This window comes from Schistocerca gregaria, chromosome 9 (assembly GCF_023897955.1).
Source record: "Schistocerca gregaria isolate iqSchGreg1 chromosome 9, iqSchGreg1.2, whole genome shotgun sequence".
Taxonomy (NCBI): domain Eukaryota; kingdom Metazoa; phylum Arthropoda; class Insecta; order Orthoptera; family Acrididae; genus Schistocerca; species Schistocerca gregaria.
In genome coordinates, this window is record NC_064928.1 from 183,290,043 (window position 1) to 183,308,777 (window position 18,735).

An 18,735-nucleotide genomic window follows, 5' to 3' on the forward strand; every position below is an offset into this window, starting at 1 on the left:
CTCACAGTCCATCACTTCCTCCCCCTTTCTCTGTCCATCCCCTCCTTCCCATTTTCTATGTCCATTTCCTCCCACCCACCTGTCCCATCTTGCCCCCCCCCCCCTTTCCGACCTAGAGTCTTGTTTATTGTTATTGCAAATTCAGATTCTGTACACGTAGTTTAATCTGAAACCAACAAGCCATAAATACAACTTTCTTGTTTGACAACCATTTCTTGTAACATGTAAAAATTTGAAGTAAATCAGAAAGGTACATTTCAGATTTTCTATAATAATGTTTTCCCATTGTATATTATATCTATATTATGTATATTAATAAAATACACGTGTTAAAGAAACACACCTTTAGTAGAATTCAATGGCATGTCAAAAATTAAAAGCAATCCTTCAAGAACTTTTGGAGATTAATGATTCTGAACAAACCAACATTGACATTTTTATAATATTTCCCTTTTATTACATAAATATGACATATATGCCAGATGGTGTTCCAGCAGGTATATAAAAACATAAATAATTAAATGCAAACATCAAAGGAACCTGTGGTTTGTGCACCATAGGTAATCCATAGAGCCTAGGCGGGTATGCTTCTGTTTTACAGAGTAGCTTCTTATTGTCAGAGGAGAATGAAGATGTATTCACCAACTGATTGGTGATTTTTAAAATCTTTTTAGTTGGACCCTTCTGGAGATTTTTGTAATTGGTGGAATCCAAAATATTATTGACCTTTTTATGATAGTCTTCCATCCTCGTCATGACCGTGGCATTACCCTTGTCTGCAATAAGAACAATAATGTTTTTTAACTGCACTGGTATTATTTTAGCCTTCCTTAGTGCTTGCGGCAATTTACTATTAGGTGGTTTACATATGTGCAAAATTCTAGCTGTTTCCATCCTAATTACATCAGCACACTGCTGTGAAAGCTGACAGAACCCTGCCTCAATATTTGCTACAGCATCCTCCGTGGATACTTTTAGAGGCAATTATTTTCTCATTGAATGGATCCACAACTACTATAATTTTTTAAGCAAGGTAAAATTCTTTAAAAACTTAAGAGGCATAACAGCAAAATTTCTACCTGGCCAAAGGAAAAACATTTGCTGTGACACTTCTAAAAGTAATATAGTAAATAGTGAGGCCTGGATCTGTCAGGTTCCACAGCAGTCTGTTGATGTAATTACGATGGAAACAGAGTATTTAAGCTGATAACAAGCTGTTCTACAAAATGGAAGCATACCGGTCTAGGCTCTATAGATTACCCAAGATGCACAAACCACAGATTTCTTTGAGGCCTACTACAAGGCTGTAGCTTTTGCCATCCGTAACTACAACTGACTGTCATATTAAAAATTCATATTATTTCATTGAAAAATTAAAAGAAATGCAAGTGGGGCCAGGTGATATCTCTGTTAGTTTTGATGTTGTATCGTTATATGCCACAATTCTGGTGGATGAAGCTATCTTACCCATACTGGAAATTTTTCCAGTGGAGTTATCCACACACTGCCTCATCACAATCTGTTTTCAATACAAAAATGATTTTTGTGAACAGATTGACAGGGAGGCTTTGTGCAGTCCTCCTAGTCTAGCTATGGCTGATGTGTTTATGGAGACCTTTAAGCAATGGGCATTCCAGACTTGCCAGTAAAAGACCAGACAGGTGTTATCACTATGTTGATGGTATTTTCATAGCATGGACACGTTGTGCAGAGGAACTGGATGCTTTCCTCATACATCTCAACAGTACCTGTCTGAAAACATAATTTCCTATAAGATTGAGAATAACAGCCAACTGAATTTTTTGAATGTGACTTTCATGAAGGGAACAGGACATTGGGTCAGGGGGTATATAAAAAGCCATGTACACTGACTGTTACCTTCATTGTGATCCCAATCAGCACCCCAGACATAAAAGAGATGTGATTAAAACTGTGATAGACAGAGTATAAAAAAAATTGTGAACTGACTTATTTTTTTAAAAAAAAGAGGTTGAACATCTACAGCTGACATTCAAGAAGAATGATTATTCTAACAATGACATAGATCAATCCCATTGCCATAGCGAGGGAGTCAGGATCACTGAGGAACAATGGCCACCCAAGGGGAAAGTGTTCCTTCTGTTCATTACTTAGGTTATAGATTGCTTCGGGAAAGTGTTGAGTAAGTATGGTATGGAAACTACCTTCAGACCCACTGGGAAGATGAAAGAATGTTTAAGATTGGCAAAAGATACACAACATCCTTTGGCTACATAGGGTATATATCAAATTCCTTGTACCTGTGGGCTGGTACCACAAAAAGAGGTGTTAACACCCGTCTGGTTGAACATCATCTGGGGCATAAAGATTAATCGGCTGTAGCAGAACTTGTTTACCAAGAGGGTGGTTATGAAATAAAGTACAATGAGACAACTGTCATACTGAAATCATCACATTATTATTTGTGCATGTATGTAGAGACTATTGAGACTTATAAACAATGGAATAAGATTAACAGAAAAGAGGAAGGTATTCAGTTAGATAAAATGTGGATGTCAACGTTGCACTGTAAGAACTACGATCAATTATTTTCAATTGATAATGTTGGCATTACCAGAGATAATCTCGTAGTTGATGTTGTGATGGACTGTGGTGTCCTCTACACCGCTCCTTCGAGTTCTGGTTGCAGTTTGGTGCTTTACCTCTGAAGATGTCTGCTACAGTCAAAGGTGAAACATTAGGAGAAAGTTTTATACATTGGCCACGCCTGTCAGCCCGTAAGTTTCAAATGAAGTCAGTGTTGCCTGTGAAAGCATACATTGTATAATTGAACTACACTAATGCACTCTGAGGGCTGTTCTACCTCCTACAGAGAAATGAAACTCTAATTATTTACATACCCACTGATGGTCTATATGTGTATAAAGTTCAGTTAACGTCCGACTGTGTAGTGCTCCACATTTCTTGTCAGGCACTGTATTTTTTATCACACAGTCAGTGAATATCGAATGGTAGTATAGTGGTTGAAATGTATGTATGGTTAGAAGTTCATAGTTTGAACGGTTAGGAAGTAGGAAGCTGAATTTAGGCATCTTGTACTTTTCTTGTTGCTCCATTTTTGAGATGTTCCAAAACTGCAACTGCTACAGAATATGTGGGTATTAAACATGTTGTAACTAACTAACATGATAGTTAGAGTAGAAGAAAAACATTAATAACATTTTTCAAAAAGAATTAACTATTGGCAAGTTTTGTGCAAGGCAGTTGCCACATTTGTTGATTTCTGTCTGTAAGCAAATGCATAAACAGAATTTTTCAGTAGAGTCTGGAGCATTTTCAAGAGAAATGAACCAATTTTCTGGATCATTTTGGTAGTGTCAGTAAATCTTGAGACCACTATTTCACATATCACATAATAAACAAACAAATCAAATGTTTTGACATGTAGCTTTTGGGATTTACCATATTGATTACCTTGCCATAGGTTAAACAGTATTTGGTGAACAATGTCTCAAGTTTTGTGGACCGACTGGATGGGAAATTAACTCGTAAGAGTGTTTATTTTGAAAAAGAAAAATAGGCAGGCATCTTTCTGAATGGGTTCAAAGGGGAAACTGGGGGATTTAATGCACAAACTGTTGGAACATCAACTTTTCGCTGTCTTTGTTCCACTCTTGACTTCCATGTGTACCAATATCTGCCAGTACCCTGCTGAGCAAGAAATCTGTTCTCAAGTCTTTCTGCCTCATTATGTTTAAGGGTAAATCTCTGACTTAGCATACAAGGAACTCATCAAGAGCACAGTTAATAAAATTGTATGCTGAATTTTTGTGCAGTGTTTAGTAAGATATGAGTAAATACAATGAAAAAGGGAAGTTACTTGTTTTTAAAGATGTAAATGACTGTAATTTATGACTGCAGTGGAAACATGACAGAATATAGCACTAGAATAATGATTTCATTGGCTAAAATTGGTGCAGAATGATATCAGTTCGATAAAAGGAACTTCGTTAATTGACAGGAATCTATAAACAGTGACAAGTTCCTTGGTAGAGTGTTAACACTGTTTTGAGAACACACTTGCATTTTTTCCATCCCTCTCCATGTACAAAAATTGACAAATTGATTTCTTTAAAGAAATCCACGATTTACTGCAGACTTGTTGTGGATTTGGCAGACTTTTTTCTGTCCATACCCATTACACAGATGAACTGCATCCTTAAGAATGGCAACTCGTTTATCACTTTAAGTCCTGAGCAGCTACATGAAAAACTATGCTGAGACACCTGCCTGTTTTTACCATGTTTTCAGCCATGTTTAGAAATTCTATAGTATAGTGAATATAAAGAACTGCATTATGCAGTACACACTGTAATGGTATATTTTATTAGAGACAATTGAGTTCAGTGTAGAATTAGACCATCGTCAGATTCCAAAACCTTTTCAGCTATGCATTTGCGTCGTTGGAATAATAATCATTAGATGTGGAACAACAGTTATCAGATGGCCTCAGCTGCCGGAGTTAGTGGTCACGTATGTGTGAGCTATGTGGTTGTGTGTATGAATGGAGTATGTTTCTCTGTTTCTATTGTGCTTATGAATGCTGTGGCCAAAAGCTTTGTGTAAGTAACATGTCCTCTTCATAGTAAGTAGCATCTATCTTTCTCTCCATTGTTTTCATTATCAGGTGTACATTGTTCCACCATTGATATTAGGTGTAAATATGTAACATTATGCCTAATTTAACTTCATAGACGTATTTTTGTGGCAGCACATAATGTGGTGTTGCATAATGCAGTTCTTAACATTCCTTAATGCTGTACAAATCACCTCTATAAAATAATTATAGTGAAAATGTTTCAGTTACTGAAAAAAATTTTACTTATGCACTCCAGCTATTCAAGCATGATTACAAAATGATTCCCTAGAAGATGCATGTGTCACAAAATTTTTGAGTCCGTGAGGTCAGCAAGATTTACAGTGGGCTACACATATAAATAAATTATGTGGGAAAGGCACATTCGCATGCTGTGGTATACAATGCACAGTTCCAATCACTGCTTTGCTATGGGATCAGTTTCTGGAGACGCTCAATTCAGAATCTAAAAGATTTTAGAATGCAAAAAAGAGCACTAAGAATAATTTGTAGCCTTAAAAAGATGGAGGCCTGTAAACCTTATTTTACTGAACTTTGTTTTCTGAATGTTCCAAGTTTTTTCATCTACAAAGATATCTCATTCACTAGACTCCCTCGTGAAAACAGGCAAACTACTACACAACAAAAAGTTACAGAACTATTGTACCAGACGGAAATCAGATATACATCAAAAATATCACAGAACAACAGCCTCTCAGAGGATCGTATTTAACATTGGTGTAATACTACACTTACTACATGTCCAATATTTAAAATTAAACTAAAGGCATTTCTAATGAAGCACTGTGTGTTGTTGTTGTTGTTGTTGTTGTTGTGGTGGTCTTCAATTCAGAGACTGGTGTGATGCATCTCTCCATGCTACTCTATCCTGTGTAAGCCTCTTCATCTTCAAATAATTACTGCGACCTATATCCTGAATCTGATTGCTGTAGTCATCTCTTGGTCTCCCTCTACAGTTTTTACCCCTCACACTTCCCTCAAATACTAAATTGGTAGCCCCTTGATGTCTCAGAATGTGTTCTATCAACCAATCCCTTCTTTTGGTCAAGTTGTGCCACAAATATCCTGTCTCCCCAAATTCTATTCAGTACTTCCTTGTTAGTTACATGATCGACCTATCTAACCTTCAGTGTTCTTCTGAAGCACTGCATTTCAAAAGCTACTATTTTCTTTTTTTAAAACTTTGTATCATCTGTATTTCACTTCCATACATGGCTACACTCCAGACAGAGACCTTCAGAAAAGACTTCCTGATTCTTAAATCTGTATTATGTGTTAGCAAATTTCTTTTTATCGGAAATGCTTTTTGTGTCACTGCCAGTCGAAATTTTATATCCTCTACTTCGGGCATCATCAGTTATTTTTCTGCCCAGTTAGCAAAACTCATCTTCTCCTTCAGATGTCTTGTTTAGAAATCTGATTCCCTTAGCATCACATGCTTTAATTTGCCTATGTTCCATCAGATCACAATATAGTAGTGATGAAGAGTAGGCTGAAGTTCAAGACATTAATCAGGAAGATCAATACGCAAAGAAGTGGGATATGGAAGTTCTAAGGAATGACGAGATACGTTTGAAGTTCTCTAACACTATAGATACAGTAATAAGGAATAGCGCGGTAGGCAACACAGTTGAAGAGGAATGGACATCTCTAAAAAGGGCCATCACAGAAGTTTGGAAGGAAAACATAGGTACGAAGAAGGTAGCTGTGAAGAAACCATGGGTAACAGAAGAAATACTTCAGTTGATTGATGAAAGGAGGAAGTACAAACATGTTATGGGAAAATCAGGAATACAGAAATACAAGTTTCTGAGGAATTAAATAAATAGGAAGTGCAGGGAAGCTAAGATGAAATGGCTGCAGGAAAAATGTGAAGACATCGAAAAAGATATGATTGTCGCAAGGACAGACTCAGCATACAGGAAAGTCAAAACAACCTTTGGTGACATTAAAAGAAACGGTGGTAACATTAAGAGTGCAACGGGAATTCCACTGTTAACTGCAGAGGAGAGAGCAGATAGGTGGAAAGAATACATTGAAAGCCTCTATGAGGGTAAAGATTTGTCTGATGTGATAGAAGAAGAAACAGGAGTCGATTTAGAAGAGATAGGGGATCCAGTATTAGAATCGGAATTTAAAAGAGCTTTGGAGGACTTACGGTGAAATACGGCAGAAGGGATAGATAACATTCCATCAGAATTTCTAAAATCATTAGAGGAAGTGGCAACAAAACGACTATTCACGTTGGTGTGTAGAATATATGAGTCTGGCGACATACCATCTGACTTTTGGAAAAGCATCATCCACACAATTCCGAAGATGGCAAGAGCTGACAAGTGTGAGAATTATCGCACAATCAGCTTAACAGCACATGCATCGAAGCTGCTTACAAGAATAATATACAGAAGAATGGAAAAGAAAATTGAGAATGCGCTAGGTGACGACCAGTTTGGCTTTAGGAAAAGTAAAGGCATGAGAGAGGCAATTCTGATGTTACGGCTAATAATGGAAGCAAGGCTAAAGAAAAATCAAGACACGTTCATAGGATTTGTCGACCTGGAAAAAGCGTTCAACAATATGAAATGGTGCAAGCTGTTCGAGATTCTGAAAAAAGTAAGGGTAAGCTATAGGGAGAGACGGGTCATATACAATATGTACAACAACCAAGAGGGAATAATAAGAGTGGACGATCAAGAACGAAGTGCTTGTATTAAGAAGGGAGTAAGACAAGGTTGTAGCCTTTCGCCCCTACTCTTCAATCTATACATCGAGGAAGCAATGATGGAAATAAAAGAAATGTTCAGGAGTGGAATTAAAATACAAGGTGAAAGGATATCAATGATACGATTCGCTGATGACATTGCTATCCTGAGTGAAAGTGAAGAAGAATTAAATGATCTGCTGAACGGAATGAACAGTCTAATGAGTACACAGTATGGTTTGAGAGTAAATCAGAGAAAGACGAAGGTACCGAGAAGTAGTAGAAATGAGAACAGCGAGAAACTTAACATCAGGATTGATGGTCACGAAGTCAATGAAGTTAAGGAATTCTGCTACCTAGGCAGTAAAATAACCAATGAAGGACGGATAAAGGAGGACATCAAAAGCAGACTCGCTATGGCAAAAAAGGCGTTTCTGCCCAAGAGAAATCTACTAATATCAAATACCGGCCTTAATTTGAGGAAGAAATTTCTGAGGATGTACATCTGGAGTACAGTATTGTATGATAGTGAAACATGGACTGTGGGAATACCGGAACAGAAGAGAATCGAAGCATTTGAGATGTGGTGCTATAGACGAATGTTGAAAATTAGGTGGACTGATAAGGTAAGGAATGAGGAGGTTCTACGCAGAATCTGAGAGGAAAGGAATATGTGGAAAACACTGATAAGGAGAAGGGACAGGATGATAGGACATCTGCTAAGACATGAGGGAATGACTTGCATGGTACTAGACAGAGATTGGAATACGTCAAGCAAATAATTGAGGACGTAGGTTGCAAGTGCTACTCTGAGATGAAGAGGTTAGCACAGGAAAGGAATTCGTGGCGGGCCGCATCAAACCAGTCAGTAGACTGATTGGGGGGGGGGGGGGGGGATCCATTGTTCTTATTTTGCTTTTGTTGACGTTCATCTTATATCCTCTTTTCAAAACACTGTCTATTCTCTTCAACTGCTCTTTCAAGTCCTTTTCTGCCTCTGACAGAATTAAAATCTCATCAGCAAACCTCAAATTTTTTATTTCTTTTTATTTCTTCTACCTACTAAAATTTTTGTTTTGTTTTCTTTACTGCTTGTTCAGTGCTCGGTTTCAATAATGTTAGGGGTAGGCTACAATCCTGTCTAATTCCATTCTCAACCACTACTTCCCTTTCATGCCCCTCAACTCTTAATTACTGCTGTCTGGTTTCTGTACAAGTTGTAAATATCATTTCCCTCATTGTATTTGACACCTGCTAACTTCAGAATTTAAAATAGACTATTCTGGTCAACATTGTTAAAAACTTTCTCTAAATCTATAAATGCTAAAAATGTAGGTTTGCCTTTCCTTAAACTGTCTTCTTAGATGAGTCATAGGGTCAGCTTTGCCTTGCGTGTTTCTACAGTTCTCAGAAATCCAAACTGTTCTTCCCCTAGGTCGGTTTCTACCAGTTTTTCCATTCTTCTGTAAATAATTCATGTTAGTATCTTGCAACCATGACTTATTAAACTGATAGCTCAGTAATTTTCACATCTATCAGCTACTGCTTTCTTTGGGGTTGGAATTGCCACATTCTTCTTGAAGTCTGAGGGTATTTCGCCTGTCTTGTACATCTGGCATGCCAGATAGAAGAGTTTTCTCATGGCTGTCTTTCCCAAGGCTATCAGTAGTTTTGATGGAAAGTTATATACTCCTGGGGCATTGTTTCAACTTAGATCTTTCAGAGCTTTCTCAGATTCTTCTCATAGTATCGTACTTCTCCATCTTCATCTATGTCTGCATCCCTTTCTATAATATTACGTTGAAGTTCATCTCCCTTGTAAGGACCCTTTATATACTCTTTCCACCTTTCAGCTTTCTCTTCTTTGCTTAGGACTGGTTTTCCATCTGCGCTCTTGATATTCATACAGCTGCTTCTGTAGGCAGTATCCATCTTTTGCCCAGTGAAATATGCTTGTAAAGCCTTAAATTTGTCATCTAGCTGTTCCTGTGTAGCCATTTTGCACTTCCTGTCAATCTAATTGTTTAGACATTTGAATTTTCTCCTTACACCAGTTAAATTCTGTATCTCTTGTGTTATGCATGGATTCCTACTAGGCCTTGTCCTTTTACCTATTTGATCCTCTGCTGTCTCCACTATTTCATCTCTCAAAGTTACCGATTTGTCTTCTGCTATATTCCTTTCCCTTGTTCTAGTCAGTCGTTACCTAATGCTTCCTGTGAAACTCTCAACACCTCCAGTTGTGTCAACTTATCCAGGTCCCACCTCCTTAATTTCTTACCTTTTTCCAATTTCTTCAGTTTTAATCTAAAGTTCATAACCATGGAATTGTGGTCAGAGTTCCCATCTGCCCCTGGAAATGCGTTACAAATTAATATATGGTTCCTAAATCTCTGTACAACCATCACAGATTCAATCTGAAACTTTGTGGCATCTCCAGGTCTCTTCCATGTGTACGACTTTCTTTTATGATTCTTGAACCATGTGTTAGTGATGATTAAATTATGCTTTGTGCAAAACTTTACCAGGGCGCTTCCTCTTTCTTTTTTTCCCCCCTGTCCATATTCACCTACTATTTTTCCTTCTCTGCCTTTTCCTAGTATAAATTCCAGTCCTCCATCACAAGCACTCTTAACATTCTGTAAAAGAATTTCTGAATATATAACAAAAAAGTTATTTAAAAATTGAATTTTAAGATTGATAGTATTATGATAAGGATAGATTGCTACTCACTATATAGTGGAGATGTTGAGTCACAGAGAAGCACAACAAAAATATTCGTTTTGTTGTGCATGCGTGTGACTAAATGTCTTCGCTATATGCTGAGTAGCAGTCTGTTCTTTTTTACAATATTTTCATTGTTCCATCCTGCATACCTGTCCAATAGGAGTTGCACAATTTGTTCCATATGATAAAATCTGGACCAGCCCAATCAATCAACCAACTCTCATTTCAGTGATAGATCTGTAGGGCCCTTATGGTCTGTGGGGCATACAGATCAATTATTTCCTAAGTTTCTCATTACAGAATTTGTTAGGATGTTTAGTCAAAAATATGGAAGTGCACTATTTTCATTTCAATTTAGACTGCACCATCTGTATTGTTACGAAAGCACATCAGGATGTGTCACTTTATCAGTGATCATCCAGCTTTCCTCACAGCTTGTCCTCACCCTCAGCATTCTGCACTCTTCCATTGTTCATCTCAGGGGAATAATGACTTGCCTGTGAAGCAAGTCCTCTTCTCATTCTACCATAAAAAGTCATATTCGAACATAAAATTGCCTCCGAATTACAAACTAAAGTGCTTTCAACTGAAATAGGGATTAAAACAACTACTATTCATTTTCCAACATTATTTAGCTAAACTCTTGGAAATTCTTCTTGAAAATACTCTATGTCATCTTGAGGGTCATTTGCAACATCATCTTCCAAGTAATAAGTATCATTGTAGTTAAAATCTTGAGATAACACCAAGTAATTTTGTCATTGCTCAAAATGTGTCTTGCTACTTTGACACAACTGCGAGCGTGCATGGTAGAAACCCGTTAAACACACACACGCACGTGCGCGAGTACACACACACACACACACACACACACACACACACACACACACACACACACACACACACACAAACTGTTCAGCATGTCTGTACAATCTTGGGCACAGAGGAACAATAGGGAACATAGAGAAACTATGCCCATCGAATTACAGGCATTGAACTTCCAGACAGGCTAATTGCATCTGTATTTTTACAGGCATCGCCCCAAAATATTAATTTCTTTGCCTTTTGTGTTATGAAGATTGCGATAAACTTTTTTTTCTGTATATATCTCAAGCTGCTTTTATGAATAATTTGAATAACATTCAATTTAAATTGAACTCTGTGTCTTGCCCATTTTATTTTAAAACTCTTTTATTGAGCCTAATGTGTTAAGTTCTCAACACTGGTAGAGACACTTAGGGGAATTAGCTCCGTTTTTATTTTCAGTGAACAAAGGGATCCTCTGCACATGAGACAGTGGTAACTCTGTATCACAATTGCCATTTGTTTTCTGTTGTTTCACATGCTTCTTGTAGTTTAGTTTTGCACTTTTATTTTTTGTCTAACTTTAATATCTAGCACTTAAGACACACTTTGCTTTCTCTGCTTCACATTTGGCTTATGACTACTTTTTCCTAATTTATTATTTAGTTTTTCTGTAGTGTCATAATTTTACATTTATTATTTTGAAGTTTCTAGTTGATCGTGGGCCCCATTGTAATAAGATGAGGCCCAATATGTGTTGCACATTCATGTGTAAATTAGCAAATACAATGTCTCCACAGAAACAGATTCAGTAATAGCAGTGATCGTTGGGGACCAAAGGGAGGCAGTCGTGGATATGACAGTCGAGACAGAATGCCACTGAACTCTTTCGACAATGACAGGTTAGTGAAAGGTATTTCTTTATAAGTGAGCTGATGGGTAGTATGGACTAGATGCTGTGGATCCATACTTGGATAAGTGCTGTATCTGTTGTGATAAATTAAAAGATTGTAAAATAGGTGTTACTCCTAGCTAGTCTGTGAAAGGTTAAAATATTGAGGGTAGACCTTGTGTCTGAACCAAAATAATGAACATTTAAGACATTTACCATCCACTGAGGTACCTGTAATGTTTGCAGTGATCATAAAATTTAGTAAAGTTGTCAGTAGCAGTGACATTAGTGTGGGTATTATAAAGTTCTGTGTAATTGATGAGTTCTTAGAGGACTGAGTGGCAGGAGATGTGTTTCCACATATGCCTGGCTCAGAATGGCAAAGTAATCGACATTGGTGTTCGATTGAACATGAAGGCAGCCACATTGTTGGTGCACCATTATTTTATGTGTAGTACTACTGCAGCAGCAGTTGGAGAGCTTGCACAAGGTAACTTGGCTCTTGTACAGAAATGCATTCTCGTCCTAAGTGCTGGATGACTCTATCCCTGTGTTCCGATTGGTTGACCTTCACAGAGTGCTATCCTACACTGAGCTGCACGCTTGGTCTGTCAAAATATCTTTCATGTGCTTCAGCATGGCCGTGGCAGACTTGCCACAGTGCAAGAATGGTAGTATACGCACGCTGGCTGCTCCCCAAGCTTTCTCACATGTTGTTAAAGAAAAAAGGGTTGATTTTTTGCATGTCTCATAGCCTCATTTGTTAGCCTTGTGATGAACTGCCTATAGTTTTGGAAATGTCAGAGTTACTGTGATGTCTTGAAATTAAGCAACCCATTACGTGAAATTGGAACAGTTTACAATAAAAAATCAGATTCGAGCTCAAAATACGTTCTAAGATGCTACAACAAATGTTCATCAAGGGTATTGGATGGAAGTTTGTGAATTACTTGTGCTACCTTTCTTGTAGACAGGTGTGACCTGTGCTTTCTTCTAACTGCTGGGCACAATTTTTTTGTTCAAGAGCTTACAGTAACAGAGGAGATACCTCAGATGTGAATTGGGTATATAATCTGATAGCGATTCCATCAGGCCATGGGGCTTTCTTTAATTTTAATGATTTGATCTGTTTTCCGATGCCACTTTCACTGATATCTATTTTAGTCATCTTTTCAGTGGTAAGAGAATTAAATTGGGGGCAATGCTCCTGTGTTTTGCTGTGTAAAAGCACATTTGAAAACAGAATTAAGCATTTCAACTTTTGCTTTGCTACCCTCAGTTTCAGTTCTTGTCTCATTCACTAAGGACTGGACACTAACTTTGGTGCCACTAACAGCTTTTACATATGATCATGATTTCTTTAGTTCCTGTGAAAGATCAAGTGACAATGTTCTGCTACAGTGCATTAAAGGCATCACACATTGCTCTCTTGACAGCCAAATGCATTTCATTCAGCTTCACTCTATCTGCAGCCCTACGCTTTGTTTTATATCTGTTATGCAGTAATCTCTTTTCTTTAGAAGCTGATTTACAGTGACTGTATACCATGGAGGTTCTCTTCCATTATGAACTGTCCTACATGGTGCAAATCTGTCCAGTGCATTATCAGTATTCTTTTAAATGTGAGCCATTTTCCTCTACACGCTCCTGTTCTAAGCTGAAAGTTTTAAGTTCCTCATTGAGGTAGACATTATTGTTTTTCTTTCTAGTTTGATGAATGTATAAATGTTTTTTTCTGAACTATACATTCTAGGGATAGTTTTCAGGGATGACGTTTAGTAATATTTCACAGAATGTCTTGTCACACTCACCACTAACAAAACTATAAATATCCCAGTGTATTTTTGACAATGTAGGAAAAGGTAGATTGCTGTTTACCATAAAGAAGAGACACTAAGTTGCAGACAGACACAGTTAAAAAACACGTACACAAAGCACTTGGCCACAGCCTTCCTCAGCAAAAGAGAATCAGAGAGACACATGCCTTTCATGCACACAATCAAGCACACCTCGTGCAGACTTGACTGCCAACTCTGGCAGCTGGGGCCAGAAAGAAATTATCATGTGAGGTGGCAGCAGTAGTCTGGAAGGGGTGGGGAAGGGATAGTACTTTACGGGGGTGGGGGGTAGAGGTGGGGGAGAATGTGCAGAGACTAGAAGACCAACAGGTGCAGTGTCAGTAGGTTGTGAGGCAGGGAGATAGGTAAAATGGCAGCGAAAAGAATAGGAGCAGAGAAAAGTGGAGGCAGGGGCAGAATCAGAGGGCAGCAAACAAAGAGGCTGGGAAACAAGAATGGGGAGGAGTTGAGAGCACAGATGAGGTAGAAACTGTTAGGTTGAGGGTGTGGGGACACAGTGTTACTGCAGGTTGAGGACAGTATAATTATAGGAGCAGATAATGTGTTGATAACTCCCATCTGCACGTATCGGAAAAGCTGGTGATGGAGGGGAGGGATCTAGATGGTTCGAGTAGTGAAACAGCCATTGAAATCAAGCAGCTTGTTATGTTCAGCTGTATGTTGTGCCACAGGGTTGTCTACTTTGCTCTTGGTCGTGATTTGGCAGTGGCCATTCATCCTGGTGGACAACTAGTTTGTAGTCATACTGACATAAAAAGCTGTGCTGTGGTTGCAGCAGAGCTGGTAAATGGCATGGCTGCTTTGACAGGTGGCCTGGGCCCTTGTGAAGTAGGGTAAGCCTGTGACAGGACTGGAGTAGGAAGTGCTGAGTGGGTGTAATGGGCATGTCTATCACTTGGGGCCTCCCACAGGGATAATGTGCTTGTGGCAACGGGTTGGGATTGAGAGTGCTGGCCCAAATCTCTACTGTGCGAACTTCTTCTTTCTGTTAGAATTTTCAACTGACCTAGGATTCTGGACTGCTGAGGACTGCTGCATGTTTCCTACACCTGCATCTACAAGAGGCTCCTCTCCTCTCAGCTGACAGTTGGTCAAATCTATTACACATTCACAAAGTACAACTGTCGAATATCTCCTCCTCCTAGTTGACTGCTTACCAAGTGCCAGTTCCCATTCCCCACCACCCTTAACACCCCTCAAACGATCTAGTTTCTCCTTTGCATCTTGTATGTGCAACTGTAGGGCACAGACCTTATGCTCCTGCTCCACTATCAACTTATTTCTACTACTCACTAGAATGTCCACTGGCTTCCCCACTGCATCCCCCTCCCCCTCCCAAATGAAAATACTTAGAACAAATCTCACACCATCACCCACTACTGACAAACCTATGACAAAGCCCACACTTCTCGCTCATGGTAAAATTTTAACAGTTACTGAAAAAGCTAAACGTGTATGTTACCTAAGTTCATATAGCGGAGATGCTGAGTCGCGATAGCCACAACAACAAAATCCTGGATTTTCCATTGTTTGATTTTTACCTAAGTTCAATTACAAGAATACATCTATTTAAAGAACTAAAATAGTGGTCTCTAAATTCTCTCTCTCTACTAAGAAAGCAACAACTTTCATTACTACTACTACTACTACTACTACTACTACTACTACTAAACCACAACTAATACTAATACCACCAAAACTTCATGCAATTTCTTAGCTAAAACCAAAAATTCGAGCGGCCATTGGAACACTTAACGAAATTAAAACAGTGAATGAAAATTTTAGTGAAATATTTCACTAGATCTTCTCAAGGACTATGCGAGGATACTCTGTGCTCCTGATCCACCAAGTTTGTTTATTCATACAACCGTTAAGCTGGAAGTGTGCCTCATCACTAAAGATTATTTTCTTATGAAAATCGCTATCGAATTCCTGTTTTGTGAATACCCAGTCGTCAAATATTCGACGCTTCAAGTGATCCATTGACTTCAGCTCTTATGTTAGTTGGATTGTAAAAGGATGCAAATGCAGGTCATTTGTTAAAATTCAATGAAAACTGCTTCTTGGAACGGCTAATTGTTGTGGACAGTGGCAAGTCAACTCATTGGACTCGTAGTGACATTCTCACTGACGAGAGCAACATTCCCTACCAATTGACAAGAACGAGGATGTCCAAGTGGATCAGACATTAACTGTCGATCCTGTATCTTCCAATTTGCTTACATATCACTGCAGTGTTGACACGCTGAGCACATTTCACGTACCAAAAATTGCACTAAGTCTTCAAATAGTCAATGCGTAGCATTCACCATACATGAAATGCAATTTCAAAATCTGGATGTGTTTGAGCCATCATGTATCACTCCATTTTTAGCTGATAATAATATGCACAAATGCCAATTGAGAATGACAGTCAGTAATGGCAGTATCAGTAGATGACAGTCACTTAAATTTCAGGTCTGGCAGCACAGCAAACTGAAGATGTGGTCAATTTAAAAATTGTGTTCTTTATGGGACATCCTTTAGCTGAAAAAGTGATAACAGAAGACTGGCAAAAGCAGTGGATCATGTAAAAGGAGTTGTACAGGAAGCATGGAATAATTGTGTGTTACAACAGTGCTTCGAAGACTTGATAATATCTGTCACTGCAAGCAGGAACATTGATAATTCATGTTGCCTGACTGTAAAGTAGTTTGTAGTGTACTTTAACAAACGTCTTACTTCCATTAAATCATGTGTTTGTGACACTACTATGATCAATTTCTGTTTTCTGTTCAGAAACTAAGGAATACTGTTATGCCTCCTCCCATCTTCTCCTTATGGAAAGCTGGACAGCATTTGAAATAAATGTTGTTTTTTGTAGATGCCATGACATTATTTCATGTATATAATACTTTGCGAGATTTACAGTGATAGAACGAAACTCTTCCTGACACGAAAATGTCTCCTATTTCAATAACAAAACATAACACTGGCCCTAATTAAAATTAAGAAAAGATTTTTGAGGTGTTTTGAGAGACCACCGGGAGCAATAATATACATAAATTTCAGAACTTTTACATTACTTTTGTAGGAGAAAGAGACTTTAAACTTCATACTTTTTGCACATTACATGCTGATACAGTCGGGAAAAAAATGCAGTTTTCAGAAGCCTACATATTGTAAACGCAGTGCGGTACTGAAATTTTAAATGACTTGTTGTTGAGCGCTGTATTTTGGAAATGGAAAAAGTGTTGCTGTGAAAGCAGTAGTGTTTGAGATATGATGTGATCAGCTGTCTGTGAATGAGAAAATTCAATCTGTTTCAAAAAAAAAAAATTATGTAACTGTTCCTCTAACTAATATTATGAACAGGTTTTTGACATGCTGAGAGATATTATAGAGACCTACATCCCTTGTGCATTTGGGATTTTTGTGGAAGATACAGGCTTAAAATCGATTTTCGATCATTTTGGGGAGCAGTGTGCTGTGGCAGCTGCTTGCAGACTGTAGCTGATGCGACAGTACTTCTACTTTGGGGCTTAAACATCAAGTGACAACTATTTTAAATCACAGTATATGAACAGTCTGCTCCAACCTGCACTGCTGTGTGCTTTTCAACACTGTTCTGCACCATGCATTTCTTGCGCAATGCGTCCGGCGTGGACACAGCTTTATATAAGTATTTTTCTTTTTTTTACTTTTTAAAATTTTATTATTTTTGTAATTTACTTGTTTACATACTTCATCTGATGACCTGCATGAGATTTGCGAGCCTCCTTGTGGCCACCCCTGTGATAGTCTATTGTTTCTGAAACTTCACAACTGCTAGTGGCCTAGGGTCTCATGTGGGCTGTAACAAAACAATATATACAGAATTGTTTCGTCCAGTTTCTGTACAAGTGGTGTACATGTTTGAAATGATTAAGATCAATTGTAATAAACATACAATATTACGAGAAGGAAAGGAGTTGTTCACCATATAGCAGAGATGCTGAGTCGCCGATAGGCACCACACACACACACACACACACACACACACACACACACACACACACACACACACGCACGCAAACGCAACTCGCACACATGACTGAAGTCTCAGGCAACTGGCTTCAGAAAGAAACTAAGAATTCTGAGAGACCCTTGGAAGTGGGGGTGGGGGTGGCTGGTGTGAAACAGTTCGTGGACGAATGAGATTCTGCTTGTGAAACAGTCTAACAGTCTGTTCTGGGGTTGCATAAGAATAAATGAAGAAGTGTATCGAATTGTTGTAATGCCTGTTGTTCCATCAAGGCTATGTACTGTCGTTCTTAAAGTTAACCATTATTGTAGTGTGAAGAATTTTTATTTTGAACCATGATGTTTCGTTCCTGTCAGTCTATTGACATCACATTCCAGTGACAACCGTTCAATGTGCATTCCTGTCAACATTTCTTACACCACACTGTAACACATCATGGCACAGAATAATGTCTGTTGATGATGCTAGCAATGGGATGCCTATTTAAAAATTAACCATGTTCACTGTCTTACAAAATACTACTATTGAACAACATTTCTTGAACAATCACAAAATCATCAGTTATGTATATATATTGTTTTCAACCCGAGCTGACCTTGGAATAAACTCTAATAAGTGACATGACATCTTAAAAATATTTGCGACCATGAGAACTAGCAAAATAATATGTAGGGAAATTTGGAATTTCAATGTGGCAAAACCTGGAAATATCAGGGAAACCTTTTAATGGAATCAAGAAAAAAATAGTTATTTTCTATGCAGCCAATGAAGGAAAGGAAAGGTTTAATGAGCTAGTTTGATTTATTGTAAGAGACTGCAAATCAGCTAAAAGACTCTGGTGCACCTGCCTAAAAATGGGCAGGTGTAGAATCATTGACATGTAATACAGCAGAAGCTACTGGACACAGAACTAGCTAGGAGGTAGTGACAAAAATAGGCAGTAGCTACTAAATATTGTACTAACCTGGATGGTGGTGGTGGTGGTGGTGGTAAAGAAATACACAGTCTGTAAATTCGTTTTAAGGAAAACCTTATTAAATAAATACAACAGATTAAAATATTTTCGTATGTCTGAAGGTCCTGTACCACTGTGAAAAGTAAACACAAGTTTTG

The 18,735-nt window shown here is 38.2% G+C and overlaps 1 protein-coding gene across 8 annotated transcripts in view; it reads left to right on the forward strand.

Annotated features, from left to right (window-relative positions):
- Nucleotides 1–18,735, forward strand: part of LOC126291762 (YLP motif-containing protein 1-like) — a 362,461-nt gene that overhangs the window by 201,124 nt on the left and 142,602 nt on the right. For 7 of the 8 annotated variants that reach the window (XR_007551862.1, XR_007551863.1, XR_007551864.1 and 4 more), the window contains exon 16: nucleotides 11,669–11,770. The exons of the other annotated variant lie outside the window; for it this stretch is intronic. Coding sequence is in view for 4 of the 7 variants with exons in the window: in XM_049985443.1 (XP_049841400.1) it covers nucleotides 11,669–11,770 (102 nt within the window). In the remaining 3 variants the exon portion in view is untranslated. The remainder of the gene's footprint in view (nucleotides 1–11,668; nucleotides 11,771–18,735) is intronic. 8 annotated transcript variants of the gene reach the window in all.